This window comes from Rattus norvegicus, chromosome 16 (genome assembly GCF_021556685.1).
Source record: "Rattus norvegicus strain SHRSP/BbbUtx chromosome 16, alternate assembly SHRSP_T2T, whole genome shotgun sequence".
In the NCBI taxonomy this organism is placed as follows: Eukaryota; Metazoa; Chordata; class Mammalia; order Rodentia; family Muridae; genus Rattus; species Rattus norvegicus.
The window spans coordinates 9,615,274-9,633,844 of record NC_141549.1 but is presented as its reverse complement, the minus strand read 5'-3'; the positions used below and the strand labels follow the sequence as shown (position 1 = coordinate 9,633,844).

General features: G+C 50.7%; 1 protein-coding gene across 1 annotated transcript; it reads right to left on the bottom strand.

The window, feature by feature from the left end:
• Positions 1–229: 229 nt before the first annotated feature.
• Syt15 (synaptotagmin 15) lies at positions 230–11,158 on the bottom strand. The gene is given in 8 exon segments (NM_181632.3): positions 230–3,045; positions 3,576–3,755; positions 4,634–4,754; positions 6,081–6,251; positions 7,860–8,173; positions 9,113–9,249; positions 10,036–10,231; positions 11,041–11,158. Coding segments are annotated over 8 exon segments (1,269 nt in total). The 5' UTR covers positions 11,048–11,158; the 3' UTR covers positions 230–2,902.
• Between the last annotated feature and the right edge of the window lie 7,413 nt (positions 11,159–18,571).

The following is an 18,571-nucleotide window of genomic DNA, read 5'->3' as shown; positions in this document are numbered from 1 at the left end:
TTAAAATCCATATGGGTGGAGCTAAGGAGGTGGCTCATGACGGTTAGGAACCCTTGCTGCTCCTCCAGAGGATCTGGGCTCAGTTCCCATCACCCACCTTCGGGAACTCTGTTCCCAGGAGCTCTGATGCCCTCTTCTGGCCTCCTTGGGCACCTGCACACATAGGACGCACACACAGGCAAGCAGGCACCCACCCACACATAGAAATTTCAAGTTTTTAACTTAGAAATTATTATAACTATATTTTATTATTCCATGATTTTTAAAAGCATTTTTTCCAGAAAATAAAAAAAAAACTACCTAAAAAGAATATATGGTTTTTAAATCTTTTTTTATAGTTAGCTACCCTCACAGGTAATATTTCTTGCAGTTGGTGTTTTATGTGTTTGATTACTATCTTTAGGAGGTTTGTATAATAATTATAACTGGAGTTCACTTCAGTTCACTCGTGGCTCATCTGTATAGCCACACCGATGTGCACAGAGCTGTGTTCCGAAGCCCCACAGTGGAGCTACGACGTCAAAAGAAGCCGGATGAGATCAGATGTGTTTAGCAGAGCTTGGTTATATTCTACAGTTAAGATCACACATACGGTAAACGTCAAAGATGTTGAGAACATATTTTTCTTACGTATTATGAAATTTTAAAACTCACATGTAAATAAGCAGGGCATGGCGGCCCATGCCTTTAATCTCAACTTGGGAAGCAGATGCAGGTGGATCTCTCATGAGGTTGAGGCCAGCCTGGTCTGCATAGTGAGCTCCAGGCCAGCCAGGGACTTAAATAGAAGGCACTGTCGCAAGCAAGCAAGCAAGCCACAGCAGCAGCAACATAAAAACAACACAAACCTCATTTTTTTTAAAATTACTTTATATCCCAACTGCAGTTTCCCCCTCTACTCTCCTCCCGGCCTCCCCTCCCGCCCCCTTCCCATTCACTCTCCTCAGTTTCTCTTCAGTAAAGGGGAGGCCTCCCACGGACTTCATCAAGTTGCAGTGGGACTAGGCACATCCTCTCCTATTAACAAGACAGCCCAATGGGAGGAAAGGGTCCAAAAGGCAGGCAGCAGAGTCAGAGACAGCCTGCTCCTGCTGTTGGGAGTCCCACTCAACGGACCCAGCTACACAACTGTAACACATCACATGTGCAGAGAGGCCTTAGGTCAGTCCCAAGCAGGCTTTCGGGTTGGCAGTTCAGTCTCCGTGAGCCCTTATGGGCCCAACTTAGTTGATTCTGTAGGTTTTCTTGTGCCCTTGACCCCTCTGGCTCCTACAAACCCCAAATCCCTCTTATTAAAGGCAAAAGAAGTGAATAAATATATCACGCTAATGTCTAGAAAATTGAGTAATCTGCATTTGTCAAATGGTTCTCATATTGGTATGTGTTAAATAACATTTGATCAGCTTTACATATTTCTGAGGAACTGATCACCTTATGGGGCTGTAAAGAGTTTCTGCTAGAGTCACTCACACACAGGATCTGAGACGGCACCCAAGAGCTCACACAGGCCCATGAGAACCTGCATATTTCTTTACCTTGTCAGTCCATAGATATCTCTACAGTATGACTGCTCCTGCTTTCACCCCTCAGCACACCCACAGCCCGTTCATTTCTTGCCATTTCAGTTTCTCAGAGGCCCGTCAGACATACCAGGCCACCAACTCTCCCTTGTTATCCAAGAAAGACCATTGTCAATCATGGTCTCACGTTGGCGTATGGGCGTGGCGGCAGGTATCCACAGTCTCTGGGTTCTGGATGAAACATTGTAGCTCTGCTTCAGCAGCCTGCCCTGCAGGCACAAGGAACTGTGCGTGCGTGCGTGCGTGCCTGCGCTATTGGAAGCCACTGCGGTGTGGATCACCTTGAAAGCCTGTAAATGAAGTGGAGAGGAAGAAACAGGAAGGTGTGTCCTTCTGGATCAGTCAGGCAGAGCTGTTTTGTATTGGTAGACATCAGAAGTGGACCTACAGAGGCACAGGTGAAGCTCCTTCTACTTCAACTGAAGTCGCTCACTGAAGACAAGAGAGACACAGGCAGGCAGTTCTGCTTTAGGTACAGTGCATGGACTCTGCCTGTCTGCAGTTTGGTGTACAGGCACACAGAAATAACAGGCACAGTGGCTGCTCGCTAGATCATCTAGTGGGCATTTGGTGACAGTGACTTTGATTCTGGGGACCACTGATCCAATGAAGTTTATACCTTTCGCCACGGCCCTTAGTCTTGAGGACAATACCATGGTCCCATGGATTCGCCTGTACAAAGCAAGAGTTAGGAGCTGAATGCCCAAACTCTGTTGACCAGGTGACCACGAAAGCCAGCAAGAGATCACCTGAAGTAGGGTGTGAGACGCGGCATCCTGAGGAGGATGGCTGTGGTCAAGATGTCATGTAAATTGGGCTGCCACCTGTTCTATGGCTCCAGGGAGGGGCTACAGAGCAAGCTGTGCTGACCTCTCGTTGACCTCCTAGTATGTGGGTGGGCTGCTGCACAACAGGTCTCTCCCTGTTGTGGCCCACAGTTCATTCTGCAGAACGCCCGGCTTGGAAAACAAAGTATCCGTGGCCTCAACCCACCACTTCCCAAGGTGGTGGGACTCAGCTGGTGCTGTGCTCCCTTTCAGCACTTGAGGCTGTGCTCCGACAGACAGAGTATCAGTTCTTAACCCTGAGATCCTGTTTGACGTCATGACCTTGACGATCAGTAGCCCCGCAGATCCATAGGGGTTCGGTGGGTTAGGAGAGGCTGCTGGCCACAGATACTGGCCGAAGCTGGGTTGTGTCCTTTTTCCTTCCTGCACTTGAACACCCATGAGCCACTGTCTCAGGCTAGCCCCGCAGTTCACTGAGTGTTAGACGAGATGTCCACGGTGTTGTGTCGCACGTATGGGGACACGACGGATGGCTCAGGGCTCCATGGGGCGGCAGAGCGCGTGCCAGCGCTTCACCAGCTCCTTCGGCTTGCGGAGCATCTCATTCCAGTGCTCAAGCTCTTTGCCACGGGTGTACATGTAGGGGCCCACTACCACTCGGCCCAGTGGGTAGCTCTCTGCAGGGGAGAGAAAAGCTTTGTCACGATCTTAAGTACAGAAGTCATGCCACTATCATGCTAATGTCTGCGCTGACTTCTCTGTTTCCCATTCCCCTGTTCTCTGGAAGGAAGTAGCAAGCTCCTCTTCCCTAAGCATGAGCCTCCCAGCACTGTTCGCTCCCCCTGGGACTTTGGAGAAGGAGACCAGGTGAGAGCTTGCATTGGAGCCCCCGCGCCCTCACTGCCTGGCCCCTGCCCCAGGTCCCGTGAAACCCCAGACATTTTGAACTACTGTTGGAGAAAGCACTTTTGTAGGGGAAAGGCCTCTTCCGTTGCATCCTTGCACACTGGGCAAAAGCATTAGGCAGTAATATCCACCCGTCATCTACCACTGGGGGAGAAGGTCCGGTGGGCAAGTACCCCAGCCTCTCTGAGAGCTCTGGGACAACTCCACTGGAGGGTAGCCATTGAGTGCTGCCTACAACTGAGGCAGCCCCAGCTTCTCATTGCCCCAGCACCATGTCCTCTGCCCCCACTCCCCTCCTTACTGTCCCCTTCTGTGATCTGCAGCACCACCAGGCTAAGGCTGGCGGTGTCCAGCTCATTGGCATCAGCCTTGAAGCTGAAGGTTTCATTGTACACGGGGTTGACGGAGCCCAGTACAGCCGAAGTCCTCTTGCACTTGACGAATTTGTTGTGATTCATCAGAGACACCTTGACAAACACGCCTGTGGGGCAGTACACAGACACTAGTGGGTAAGAGAAATGAGCACAAGCCTAGATCCTAAAGTAGGATCTCTGGCTAGGAGGGCCCCCTCTGTAAGCACCAGGTTCCCACCACTTTCCGATCCTTGACTGCCTGGGCCAGCGGATGTGATTGGAGCAAACCATTAGTGTGATGCTTTAAGACCCAGGGAAACCTGGTTTCCTTTGCCTTCCTCCGGCCCCAGAGGCGCTCATGCTCAGCTGGCCCAGTTTCCTGGACCTGGCACCATAGCCCAGCCTCCCTGCTGCTGGGAAGGCATTGTGTTTTGGGAACTCAGGCTTTGGGCTCATCCAGAAGCCAAGGGCTTCGGGGTGGGGTGCAGATGAGTTCACAGGCTTTGAACTCCAGCAGGTAGCAGGCATCTTCCAATGGCTGAGGTCATGAGGTGGGCAGGGCCAGTGCCCGGTTCCAGTGTTCTGGAAGGCCAGGAATCAGCGGCACTATCAGGGTACCAGCACCCCCAAGGAGTAGGAGCCTTTCCTTAGGCATGGGGAGGTAGGGGGCTGAACCTGCAGGTACTGGAACCATTCGGCAAAGAGACAGGCAAGATAGGCAAGGCAGTTCAAAGAACCAAGACACTGCACTGAGGAACGGGAGGGACAGGGCGGGGTCTCCAGTCCGGGCAGAGCCCTTGGCGCCTAATGTTGCCTTAGAAAAGATTTTTGATACCAGAAATGTCCACAGATGGAGTACAGGGCAGAGTAGAGGAAGCGCCAAGTGTTTGCTCTTAGGAACATGAAGCACAATTTGGATCCCTGGTAGGGAGGTCAGACTCTAGGGCTAGGCTCACTAGGAGGAACCTAATCTAGGATCGGGCGAGGGAGTCGGGGGGTGACTCACTGACAACACCCCTGTCTTCCTGGAGCTGGAGACCCTTGGCCCGGAGCACGACCACAGTCAGGCGGCTCAGGTAGTCGTTGTAGCTGAGGCAGAACTGGAGATCACCAAACTCCGAGAGGGGCTGGGGAGGCAGAGATGAAAGCACTTACGCCCTGTCACCCGCCCATGACAAGCCTGCGTGGTTTCCTTTGAGACTTGCGCCATTTTATAGACAGGAAAACTGATGTCTGGGTATTGGAAGACATTTGTGGAGTACAAGTTAAACATCCCCAGATCTAAAATGATCTGATACTCAAAACCTTTTGAACGCTAAATGTGGTTACATACCATGAAACATTACTTTAGGCTTTTCGGTGTGTGCGCATGCGCACATGCATGCGCACGTACAAGCATGTGCGTATGTGCTCAGATGCGCAGGTCCAAGCAGAGGCCCGAAGAGGACTTTGGACACTTTCCTCTGTCACTCTCTGCCTCTGTCACTTACTGCCTCGAGACAGGGTCTCCTTGTACGGACCCTGAAGTCCTCTGTCTGCGTTAGGCTGGCTGGCTAGCAAGCTCCCAGACTCCATCTGTTTCCGCTCCGCAGTGCAGGCTACACGGTTATAAGGCCGTACACCAGGCTTTTATATGGTGCTAGAGATGTGAATTCAGGTTCCCTTTTTTTCCAGTGAGTACTCGTACCCACTGAGCCATTTCTCTGCCTCCATATGCTCAAAATTAGTTAAAATACTGTATAAAGAAAGTCATACTTGCACGTTGTGGTTAATGTGCATATAACGTACATTGAATTGGAGTTGGGTCCACTCCCTAAGACAGCTCATCTTGTATATGTAAATCTTGCAACATCTGAAAAAAAACTAAAAATCTGAAACTTCCCAGTCCTAAGCATTCTGGGTAAGAGATTCCCAGCCTGTAGTAATGGGCCAGAGCCCAGTCTCTGGATTTTAGTTCTTTTTTTTTTTTTTTGGTTTTTTTTTTTTTTTTTTTTTTTTTTTTCCGGAGCTGGGGACCGAACCCAGGGCCTTGCGCTTCCTAGGTAAGCGCTCTACCACTGAGCTAAATCCCCAGCCCCCCAGTCTCTGGATTTTAAAGCATGTTTGGGCTCACACAGGTCCTCTCTGAGGAATGGGAAATGGGAGATAAAAGTTTTCCTGGTCCTAGGCTCTCCCAGATGCTGGGACACTAGAGGTGTACACTACACCTGGTTGCCAGATGTAACTTTTCAAGTTGTTCCAGATTATCGCTTGAAGGATCTCAGTGTCCTGTGTCTCTGCTTAGTCAAAGTCCCATCCTCTCCTGCAGGGCCTGGGCCCAGCTCCCTGAGTCACCACTTGGTGACTGGGTGCTGAGGGAGGATGCTGGCCAGGCGGTGCCAGGTGGCCCCGTGCATATCTTGGCTACCCACGGTATGTGGATTCCAATGGTATGTGTCTGGTGACCATCTCACCTCCAGGTTCTCAGCTTCCAGGTCTCTCCAGATAACACGGTGGCGGTCCCCTGCCAGGGTCTCATTCTTCAGTGGGAACAGCACCTGGCCCAGGAGCTGGTGCTTCCTCTGCTTGTTTATGTGGTACACGGAGAACTTCAGCACCCTCTGGGCAACACTTTTGCTGGATACCTGAGGAAGGAGAGGACCCAGGCCAGGGTCAGGTCTGGGAGTAGGGGCCAGGTGGATAATATAAAATGTTCGAGACAGGATACACATCCAAAGCCAGGCTTCCCTGGGGACCCCTCTCAGCAGCAAGGCCCAGCCACCTGAGGAAGCATTCACAGGCTTGAGCCTTATCCTACAGTGTTTCAAGAGGACTTGTACCCATTGCTGCCTGGCGCCCCTCGGTACCCTAGGAACCAGAATCTGCCCTTGGAAAGGGTTTGCTTGCAGAAAAAGTGTCCAGAAAGCATAGCCCAGTCTTGTGGAGATGGGCTCTCTTCTCTCTGACTTGTGGCCTTCACAGCCGTGAGATGGGGTCATGGTTCTTCTTGTCTAGGAGGTAAAACCTCAGCGTCTGTGTCTGGCCTACAGCAGATGGCCAAATGGTACTGATTTGCTTGTTTAGATCCTTCTTTCCAGAGCACAGAGGCCAGGATCACGTGGGGTGTGTGTGTGTGTGTGTGTGTGTGTGTGTGTGTGTGGTAACTGGTCAAACTGCCGAGAATGAGAGACACAGTGGTCATCCCCAAACCAAACACCTTTTAGCCCTCTCCCCATCCAAGGCTCGGGAAACATCTAAGGAAAACCAAAGAATGTAAGAACCTGATGTAGTAGTGAATGCCTCAGATTCCAGGACCTACCTGGGTGACAGAAACAGTAGGATCTCTGTGAGTTTGAGAGGTCAGCCTGGTCTATATAGGGCAACCAGGGCTACACAGTGAGACCCTGTCTCCAAAACAGGCAAGCAAAAAGCCAAGAAAGCCTTTGGGTGTGAAAGCGTGGGGAAGTGAGAGGAACAGAACAGGCGTCCTTCCATTCAGTCTCCCAGCGCTGGCTCCGGTAGGAGGGAGTGGGCCACACCTCTTCCCAGCTCTCAGCCTCCTGGAGGAAGGCCTGAACCATCCTCCAGCCCCCCGAAATCACATGCTTTCTGGAAGTGGACTGGCCTCTCCTTCCCTCCAGTCACTGTGCCACACAGCTCTTGAGAAATGTTTGTCCAAGATCTCTTGGCAGGTCCTTCTAGGAGGCCCTGGACACCTGCTGTGGTTCCCAGGCTGTTGTAAGCATGGTGCACAGGCTTCTTACCCAGCCTTAGACCCAGGGTATGCAAAGGCACCAACAGGCTGCAACCATGGCTCCTGTCCCTGACACCTTCAACAGGACAGGCAGTTTCTGCCCCTACTCAAAGAGGACTGAGGGTCTGCCTCGGATGACCTTGCCTGTGATGCCCAGGTATTGGGTGACTTTCAACAGCTCCAGGGGCTGGAGCCTAGCATTGAGTAGACGTTTCAAAATTTGCTTTTGCCTTCTTCTTTCTCCATGGCAGCCAGGACAGGAGGAACCCAGTCTCTGACCACCTCTCTCTAAGCCTCATTAAAACAAACAAACAAACAAACAAACAAACAACCCCTCATCGCCAAGGACTCCTTCCTGGGGCTACTTCCTGTAGCTCCTGCTCCTGCCTCCGGAGTAAAGCAGAGCTGGAGGAGCCCTGACTGTAGGAAGTCCGGTTATCCTGCACAATGCTCCCTCCCAGGGAGCCCCGGGGCACTGGAGACCACGGCTCCAAGGTACCTGAAAGATGAAGCTCTCATCAAACTGTGGGTTGCAAGTTTTGCGTTTGGCCTTGGACTGAAGAAAACGCCGCTTGTCAGGCAGCAGGTGGAGCTTCACCAGCGTGCTGCAGGTCTCAGCGGGAACTTGCAGGTGCTGGGCCTTGATCAGGTCCACCAGCAGCCGCTCGGACTCCTGCTGGTACTCCACCGAGAACCACAGCCGGCCCAGGCAGCCATCGGGGAAGCCCGCCTCGCTCACGTCCTCTGAGGACTTGTACAGCTCGGGGTTGATGCTCCCCATTACACACAAGGGGAGGGAGGTCTGGCCAGCAGCTAGAGAAAGAGAAGGACATGGGGACTGTGGCCAGCTCTTGGTGCACCTACAGCATGGCCAGGCCACTCATAGGCCAGAGCGTTCCACCTGTCCTCGGATTGCCCACATCCCTGAATGTCAGGCCTTGTTTTCTGAAGCGCCATCCCCAGCACCTGGCCCGACTCTCTCTGCAGTGTCTAGGGAAGGATAGACAGCGACCGAATGCTGCCTTTCTTCTTACTCTTGGAATGGATAGCTGCGTACCGGAGTGTATCCTGGGAGATCTTCAGAGGAAAGAAGTGTCTGCTAAGCTCTGCCACCTCTCCCTATCCTCTGCCCTCCCCGTTGACCAATCAATCTATCAGCCTGGGGCAGGACCCAGTCCAGTTCTGTAGCAGGACATGCTTGGGTTCTGAGTCTATATTGAACACTTTACCTTTTTTGTTTTATTTCTTATGGTTATTTTTGTGCATACATGTATGTATGTAAGTAATATACATATATGATGTGTGTATGGGCAGGAACATGACACAGTGTGTGTGTGTGTGTGTGTGTGTGTGTGTGTGTGTGTGCAGCCCGTTCTTTCCTTTCACTTTACTTGGGATCTGGGGATCACACTTAAGCAGTCAAGTTTAGGTGGCATGTGCTTTTTACCAGCCAAGCCTTCTCATGGGTTCCTATGTCAAATTCTTTCTGCCTCTGTGTCCTTGGGCCAAGCCCTGCTGACACCCAGCTTCAGTTACAAATGAGGTTGTCGTTCCTTCCCCTTCAGAGGGAGGAAGTCACTGAGGTCCAACTCCACAACAGCATGAGTATGGAGTGAGGCAGGCACTTGGTGACCAAAGTACCAGAAACAGTGGACAGGGGTAACTCTGGCATCCTTGGGCTGGCCACAGGAGGGAAAGCAGATGGCCAGACCTAGCCAGATCAGTCCCTGTCTGAGTCCTGGGAGGACTTACCAGGACTCGAGGTGCAGGTTATGTGCTCTGGGACAGGGCAGGGGTCCTGTGGGGCCACAGCCCAGTCACCACCATGTAGGCGTACCCAGTCTCGGCCTTGGTGAGAAGGGGGTACCACAAAAGGTACACTTGGTAGCCTGTCCAAAAGAAGGGAAACCGCGTGTAGATAGCAAGTGAATTATGTGACCTCAATGCTCAGCCAAGAGGCTGAGTGCCAGAGGCTGGAGAGAGAAGAGCCAGAGAGAGCCAAGAGCATCACTTCTGGGGCTACACTAGGACACACGCACACTCGCGTGTGCACACACACATACACACACACCAATACACACACACACACTAATACACACATACCAATACACACACACCAATGCACACACACACACCAATGCACACACACACACCAATACACACACACACCAATACACACACACACCAATACACACACACAAATGCACACACACACCAGTGCACACACACACACACCAATGCACACACACATACACACACACCAATACACACACACACCAATACACACACACACCAATACACACACACACCAATGCGCGCGCACACACACACACACACACACACACACACACACACAGTCTGTCTACCCATAATAGAGTCAGGTGGGAGTCAGAGCACAGCCTCTGACAGCAAGCTGTCTGGCTTCTAATTCCTAGTTGTGCTATCTGGACCTGTTTTTTTTATATCCTCGGAGTCAGTTTTCCCAGCCAGAAAATGGGGTTCACAAAGCCTGCCTCCGGCTTATTGTGAGGTTTCTCGGTTCCTTGGCATAGTTCCCAGCATGCAGATGGCCTGAGATAAGCACCCCACAGCAAAACATTCCTTTCCCACCTTGTCCCACCCCACCACTGAGTACCCAAGCAAGGACTTAGAGAAAGGAAGGTCCAGAACCTCACCTGACAGATGGGATTCCAGCATACCGGCAGGGCCTCTCCTCTTTTTTGCTGAAGGAAGAGCTGGTGGCCGTGTCTGCTGTCTCTGGCAGTTCCTCATAGGTGAAGGTGGTACAAAGCCTCTTCCACAGACAGCAGCTGATTCCGATCAGCAGCAGCAGCCCCCCAATGATGCATCCTATCACCAAGGCCAGCTGCTCTGAGGCAGACACCGCCAGTGCAGGCTGTGAGCCAGATGAAGAAAGCCGCACACCAACTCACACACCTCTGTCCTTGGGAGTGAGCAGGGTTGGACAGCGCCCCACCCCCGGGATGGCACCTAAGTAGAATGTTTGCTGGTCTCAGCCCAAAAGATTTCCCTCGCAAGCAGTTGGCCCCGAACTTGGTTGTGGCTGTTCTCCAGAGGAGAAAGCAAACATAAAGCCTCTACTTCCCTGGGCTCCTACTAGGGTTTGGATGCGAGCTTGGGTGTGGGTGCCGCGCCCTTAAGAAAAGTCCAGGAAGGAGTCGCTGCCCTGTGGCTTGGCAGAGCTCATTTTGGTGGGTGGTGGTGGTGAGACATGGAAGGAGATGTGAGTCTCCACATGCTCTAGGCTCTGTAGATAGTGTCCAGTCAGTCTCCCCCCCACCCCCTGCTCCCAAGCCCTCTATCAAGGGGAACTCAAGCTATGGGTGGAAGGTGGCAGGCAATGAAGCCTATTTGTAAAGGGTTTGGCAGATTTGAGAAATGGAGACATAAGGATCCCACATTTTCAGGGACTCTGGAGGCTATGCATGGAGCTGCCAACAAAGCTTAGCAGCTCGATCTCACTTGCTGGTTGCAGGGACTCGGGGCACGGCTTTTCCCAAGTTCAGGGGGCTAGATAGCTGGTGCGAAGGCGGGACCGGTACACATCTTAAAGGTAACTGAGAAGAGCTAGCTGCACTGTTTACTCCATTTCCGAGGTTGGCAAGCTGGAGACAAGTGCTTGAACTGTTGGGAGAGGGGTAGGAAGTGAGGCCACTTACCTGCCATGGGGTTGCTCCTGAGCGGCGCGGCTCCGGAGCTCTAAGACTCAGGCTGCTGCCTGGACAGCTCGGCAGGGACCGGGAGTCTGTGTAGTGCAGCCTCCTGAAAGCGAAGACTGCTGCGAGGTGGCCCGGAGGCAGGGCTCCAGCCCCTCAGGTCATGGCGATGCCCCGCCCTGGTGCTGGCCCCGTGCCCAGTAGGGGCTCGGAGGCCCTGCTGCAAGTCCGGAAACCAAGGGCTCCGGGAGGGGTAGTCCTAGGCACCCTTGCCAGAGGCCTGAGCAGCTTCCTGCTGCCCCTGCCAGGCAGGGGGTCACTCCCTTTGCTGAGGGTAGAGCAGAGCCTTCTTCACCAGCATCTGGCAGTGACTTGTATCTCACACACGGTGGCCAGAAATTCGCCCCGGTCTTCCATTGATCTCCTTCGAGGGCTGAGTTGCGCCTCCTTCTAGACCCCAACCCTGGTTTGGCTCCGGGGAGCCTTTCCAATCCCAGGCAGGCGTTCCTGAGCATTCCTGGGCACAGATCTATCTGCCTGGTCGTCCCAGCAGCAGTGTGGAGCTCAGGTTCCACAAGGTCGGATTTTCAGGTTTCCGACCCCATTTCACCTAGGTAACAATAACACCTCAAGAGTGTTCAAGTGAACATCAGAGGCTCTCACCACCTTGACGGTCTTAGCGGTGACTTAAAAAGTGTGTAAGGGATGGCAAGCCACTATTAAGGTGACAATCTGACCCAGGTGATCATTAACTGAGTCTTTGGTTATCCTGGTGATTGTTACTACACTTGATCTTAGCCAAAAGGTGGAGAAGCCAAAAGGTGGTATCATGTTCTCTGGCTGTTTTGATGATGAGAGGCTCCTGCTGGGGGCTCTGTAGGAATCTTCAGGGGTTGCTACCTGTGAGTTCACGCCCTCAGTAAGCGTCCTTTCTCTATTTCTGTAGAACTTCCAGGGAGGATGAAAAGCTCTGAAGGGGTGGGGGCCGCCTGTAAGAGGAATTGGGAAAGGGGAGGTCCGTCTTGTGTTTTACAGTTATAGAATTAACTAACACCCAAAGATGAAGCTTTGCCGCTGGGTGGCCAGAGGTGCTGGTGTGTCGTCTGCCCAAGGCGGAAGGCTGCACTGCACGAGTGGGTAGGTTGGTGGGAAGCTCTACTGGAGCTCTCCTTCACCCCAGGCAAGGGAGGATGGATTGTGAACCTTTACCTCCTGGGAAAAGAGGTCCCAGAGCGGCAGGCTCCTGTCCCTAAGGAATGGGCACACGATCTCATTCCTGAACCTCTTCTAGAAGGCTAGGCCACCCTGGCATTTCACTACTCCCCTTTCCTTCAGCAACTGTCCTGGCAACATAGTGAGATTGGAGAGTGTCGGGAGAGTCCAGTGTTCAGGATTGGTCAGGGAGACATTCATCTTTCCTCCCAGCTGTGATTAGACATCTGCACTTGTTAGTTCCTACTGCTGCAGTGAAAGCAGCTCCAGGTCGGAGGCTGAGGTGGGCCTTCATGGTAGTCTCTACCTGGAGGTCCAGTGAGGAGTCCTTTTCCAATTGCTATGACAGCTTACTAGAGCCCCCTCCTTCATCTTCAAAGCCAGTTTGCTGCATTTTCTAACCTTTGACTCTGGGTCTTCATTGTTGTTTTGTGTTTGTGACAGGGTCTCTTTACATAGTCCTGGGTATCCTGGAACTCGATCTGTAGACCAGGCTAGCCTCTAACCACCAAGATCCACCTGCCTCTGCCTCCCAGGTGCTCCCAGGTGGGGAGGTTGGTGACACTGTTTCTTGGGTCCAACTCTCTCTCAGCTCTTCTCTTGTAAGGACTCTCAAGATTGCAGAGACCCACGGGATAATCTCCTCATGTCAAGGCCTTTAATTTAACCATATCTGCAAGCCCCCCTTTGCCATTTGAGGTGATCTTATGAGGCATTGTGCTGACTAATTTTTATATCAGCTTGACACAGGCTAGAGAAGTCAGAGAGGAAGAAACTTCAACTGAGAAAATGCCCCCATAAGACTGGGCTATAGGCAAGCCTGTGGGACATTTCCTTAATTAGTGCTTAATAGGGACTGTGTGAATCACTCCATCCTGGGCTGGCCGTCCTGCGTGCTATAAGAAAGAAGGCTGAGAAAGCCATAGGGAGCCGGCACCCTTCCATGGCCTCCGCATCAGCTCCTGCCTCCTGGTTCCTTCCCTGTGTGAATTCCTGTCTTCACTGCTTTGGATGATGATCTGTTCTGTGGAACTGTGAGTGAAATAAACCCTTCCCTCCCCAAGTTGCTTTTGGTCCCGGCATTTCATCACAATAGTAATCCTGACTAGGACAGATATGGACAACTCTGGGACAGTCATTGGGCTGATCACAGCATCTATGTATCCCTTAGACTTGGGGCAGGAGTGGTTCGCATTCTTCTTCCTGCCACCTGGAGCTTTCCGTATGTCCCAGGGCTGTCTTCAGGCATCTAGAAAGGCCCATATGTGCCCTTCCTGGTAACCCTGTCCATAATGAGGCATGCTGCCCTATTTTGTACTTACTGCCTTTACTACAGAGTCTGAGTTGCTCTGGGTCTAAATCTGGGGATTGAGTAGAGACTGATATGTCCCTAACCCCATGCTATGCCTTCCCAGTGCACCCCTCTTCCTCTCTGGCCTCTTCTTCAGCCACCAACATCCAAGCCAGCTTTTCCCTCTGTCTATTTTTATCATCTCCAGAACCCTATTCCAGGCCTCGTTCACTAACAGCACTGCATGGGCTTTCTCTGGGCGCCCCACATTTGATCAAGTAGTTCTTGCACCTCATCCCTTTCAAGCTCCTCCATCCCTCTGCCTCTTAGGGTCTGGCCTGATACAGATTCTCTCAAGATCTGCCAGCACACTGGCTTCTTTTCAGTATGCCCGAGATACTCAGTCCTCTCCCACCTGCCTCAGACAGGCTCATCCTTCTGGTTGAACCTCTGGCACCTTCTTCATGAAGGCGTTCGTTACTGGCTCCTTATTCTCATAGACCCTGCAGCTGTCACGATGACTGAGGGGCCCCCTGTCTGTGGCTGTCATCCATCTTCCTCTCTCTAGCAGACTGGCTCTACCACGGAGGCAGAGCTATGTCTTATTCAGCTCCACATCTCTTGGGTCAAGGCTGTGATGACCATGGCTTGCGCCAACACTGGCCACATATCACATGCACTTGAAGCTTCTCAGGATGCTTCTCATCCCGGGCAGCAGCTGCTGGCGCTCATGCTCGAGCTCTTCTGTAAGCATCTTCCACCTCCAGCTGGCACACAAGGCATGGGACTTTTCTCACTAGAAGAGAGGCAGGAGGTCCAAGGGAGCTCATTCATTTTGTGGCTCTCAGTGTCCTGGGCCTTGTGATTCAGGCCCACTTTGTAACATCCCACTGAACTTCAGATTAGCCCTGAGGGTCAGAGCCAGGCTTTCAGAGGCGGAAACTAAAGAGCCATCATTGGAGCTGTAGTCATCTCCTGAGTTCAATTCCCAGTGACCACATGGGTCACAGCCATCTGTAATGGGCTCTGATGCCCTCTTCTGGTGTGTCGGAGGACAGCGACAGTGTACTCATATAAAAAGAAATCTTTACGGGCTGGAGAGATGGCTCAGCGGTAAGAGCACCCGACTGCTCTTCCAGAGGTCATGAGTTCAATTCCCAGCAACCACATGGTGGCTCACAACCATCTGTAAAGAGATCTGATACCCTCTTCTGGTGTATCTGAAGACAGCTACAGTGTATTTATATATAATAAATAAATCTTTAAAAAAAAAACAAAAAGAGGCATCATGGCTCTTCCAGAAAGTAAAGGAACTAGATCCCCTAATTGAACGGGTCCACGTAAGTCCCCAGGAGACATGTTGCTTGGTGTTGCCCCTGAACTAGGCCAGAGTCAAAGATACTATGCTTTCCCCTCTGCACCGTGCTCTGAGACCAGGCTGGCTCAGGGCCAACTTCACATAACGGAAGTGCCGCCCAGGGCTGGGTGCAGCCATGGCCCCATTTCCTGTTTTCAGATCTGACTGATTGCTGGGTCTCTGGTGTTGGAAAACCTGGAAACAGCAGCAGACATAGAATTTTTAGTTCCGTAGCCAAAAGGAAATCACATCTTTATTGGCAAGTGCATTTCCAAGGAGACTTGCTTGAAGTCCAAGAGTTTCAAGGCCTTCGAACGCCTGCAGGTGATAAATAATTCAGTGTGGTGGATGATTCATGAGAAAGGGCACTTTCAATTAACCTTAAGAATCAGCCCCCATCCAAGGAAGTGTTACCTCTCATCACGGAGGAACAGAGAAGCCAGGGCAGGATAAAGGCCACACTGAGAGACATGGACAAGACCGTACCTCACATCTATATAAATGTCTCCCTGGTTAGCTAAGGTCCTTATTAATGACAGAGGAAACCCCTCCTCCAGCATTCCCTTCTTCAGCTACAAACCTAAGTTCATTCATTCTCTTCTTTCTTTCTTTCTTTCTTTCTTTCTTTTTCTTTTCTTTTTTCCTTCCTTCCTCCCCCCTCCCCCTCTCTCTTTCTTTCTTCCTTTCTTTCTTCCTTCCTTCCTTCCTTTCTTTCTTTCTTTCTTTCTTTTTCTTTTCTTTTTTCCTTCCTTCCTCCCTCCCTCCCCCTCTCTCTTTCTTTCTTCCTTCCTTTTCTTCCTTCCTTTCTTTCTTTTTCTTTTCTTTTTTCCTTCCTTCCTCCCTCCCTCCCCCTCTCTCTTTCTTTCTTCCTTTCTTTCTTCCTTCCTTCCTTTCTTCCTTTCTTTCTTTTCTTTCTTTCTTTTTCTTTTCTTTTTTCCTTCCTTCCTCCCTCCCTCCCCCTCTCTCTTTCTTTCTTCCTTTCTTCCTTCCTTTCTTTTTCTTTTCTTTTTTCCTTCCTTCCTCCCTCCCTCCCCCTCTCTCTTTCTTTCTTCCTTCCTTCCTTTCTTCCTTCCTTTCTTTCTTTTTCTTTTCTTTTTTCCTTCCTTCCTCCCTCCCTCCCCCTCTCTCTTTCTTTCTTCCTTTCTTTCTTCCTTCCTTCCTTTCTTCCTTTCTTTCTTTTCTTTCTTTCTTTTTCTTTTCTTTTTTCCTTCCTTCCTCCCTCCCTCCCCCTCTCTCTTTCTTTCTTCCTTTCTTCCTTCCTTCCTTTCTTTCTTTCTTTTTCTTTTCTTTTTTCCTTCCTTCCTCCCTCCCTCCCCCTCTCTCTTTCTTCCTTTCTTTCTTTCTTCCTTCCTTTCTTCCTTTCTTCCTTCCTTCCTTCCTTTCCTTCCTTCTTTCTTTCTTTCTTTCTTTCTTTCCTTCTTTCTTTCTTTCTTTCTTTCTCTCTTTCCTTCTTTCTTCCTTTTCCCCCTCCCTCCCTCCCTCCCTCCCTTCCTTCCTTCCTTCCTTCCTTCCTTCCTTCCTTCCTTCCTTCCTTCTTTCCAACAGGGTTTGTCTGTTTAGCTCTGACTGTCCTGGAACTTGCTCTGTAGACCAGACTGGCCTCGAACTCACAGAGACCCACCTACCTCTGCCTCCCCAGTGCTAGGATTAAAGACATATGCACTGCTGCCTGGTTAGGCTAATTTCTTACAGCCCTATTACAGTTTGGATTGTATACTTATCTCAAAGGCATACATATCGAGAGTTGGTCCCCAGCCTGTGGTATCACTGGTAAGTGATGGACTCTTCAGCACATGGGGCCTAGTGAAAGGACAATAGCCACTGGGGGTGTGACTTAAAGGGGACTTTGGCCCCTGTTTCTGTTTTTGCTTCTGGGCTACTTGCTTTCCTATGTGTTCTCCTCTGTGACACTGTGTCCTTGGTGACACAATAGCACTGGCAACACCTGGGCATAGACCAAAACCTTTGAAGAGTGAGCTGTAAAGAGAATTTATTGTTTAGTGTTACCCTGAAAATCATGAGAGAAAAGACCAGTTCCACAATTTTAGAGCTGACTTTGAAGCAAACTTTAAGGCAGGATGATGGGCTCTGGCCAGGTCCACATCTCTGGGTTCTCGGAAAATGGCCACGAGTCATATTTTGGAGAGGCTTAAAACCACAGAATCACAGGACCACCATGTTTCTCATCAGGTTCAGTCATGGGCAAGAATATATCCCGATGTATTTCCTGCAAATCAGGTGGCATTCTGTCCCCTACCCCCAATGTCCTCACCATGGCTGTGGGGCTTTGCCCATGACCTCGCCATGGCTGATCTGTGCGTTTCATTGGTCACAAAGCTAGTGACACCGTCTAAGGTCTTGATTGGGTTCATCTCTCTGCCAGCTAAAGAATTAAAAGGCAGGGAAAATCTGGAGTGTAACAGGTGGCATTGGAGACAGCAGTGGACAGAATTAGCATTTGAGAAAGGCGTTGATCTGAGGTGAGGAAACAGACACTTTGCAAAGCAAAGAGGGGACTCAGAAAGTCCCCAAATCCAGTGTCCTCTCAGGCTGGGGTTCTTAAAATTTCTGAAGATTTTTCTTCCCCTAATTTAGGGTTGGTCAGTCTGAAAAAAAGATAGCATGGTTGATGGGCCCACAACTGTCGTGTAATGTGTCCTGATCCAGCCCATCAGCAGTGGCCTGCTAGAGGGAGGAAAATCCCACCAAGCCCATGATTTAAACTTTTGTCTTGAATCAGGAGGCTGAGCAAGAAACCAGCCATCTTGGAAATTTGCCACCTTTCTTGCCTACCCATAGACCCTCTCCCTGACTGTCTGCACACTGAAGAATCAGCCTAGCTCCCAGCATCTCAGTGGGTATAGAGATGGGTCCATGACCTCTAACGGGATAATGGCGACTTACCCTGGAGATTTCTGTGGCTTTTGCTGGAGAAGAGATGCTTCTTTTTGAGTAAGGGTTGTTGACCGGAAGGAGATGTCTGGGCTACCAGAAGCCTGCCATGGAGGAATAGGTAAGACGAGGTTAATACAGGAGCATGAGACAGAAGTGGAGGTTCAGAGAGAAAGAGATCTACGTGGCAGTGTTGCCTCTCTCTGGATGTCTGTTTCTGTTCAATAAATCACTGGGTGTCTCCTTAGCTAGAATGAGGCCATTTCTGCTTCTTGTGATGTAACAGTCATGGGTACATCAATCTTCTCCCCACTGATCTGTGGTTACATTTTCTGAGGTTTTAGGTATGAGGTTAACTGTATTCTAAAAACATTTTTTTAAAAGATTCGTTTATTTTATGTATATGAGTACACTGTAGCTGTCTTTAGACTCAGAAGAGAGCATCTGATTCCATTACAGGTGGTTGTGAGCCACTATGTGGTTGCTGGGAATTGAACTCAGGACCTCTGGAAGAGCAGCCAGTGTTTTTAACAACTGAGCCATCTCTCCAGCCCTGAAAATATTAGGCAGTGTATTACTCTTCTGTTGCTGTGATAAAATGTTATGACCAAGACAATTTATGGAAGAGTCGATTTGGGCTTACAATGCCAGATGGATAGGAGTCCAACATGGCAGGACAGCAAGCAGCAGAGAGGGCAGCAGGCACAGGAAGTAGAGACTAAACCAGAACTGGGGAGGGGCTGTATACTCTCAAAGCCCACCCCCAGTGACATAAGCAAAGC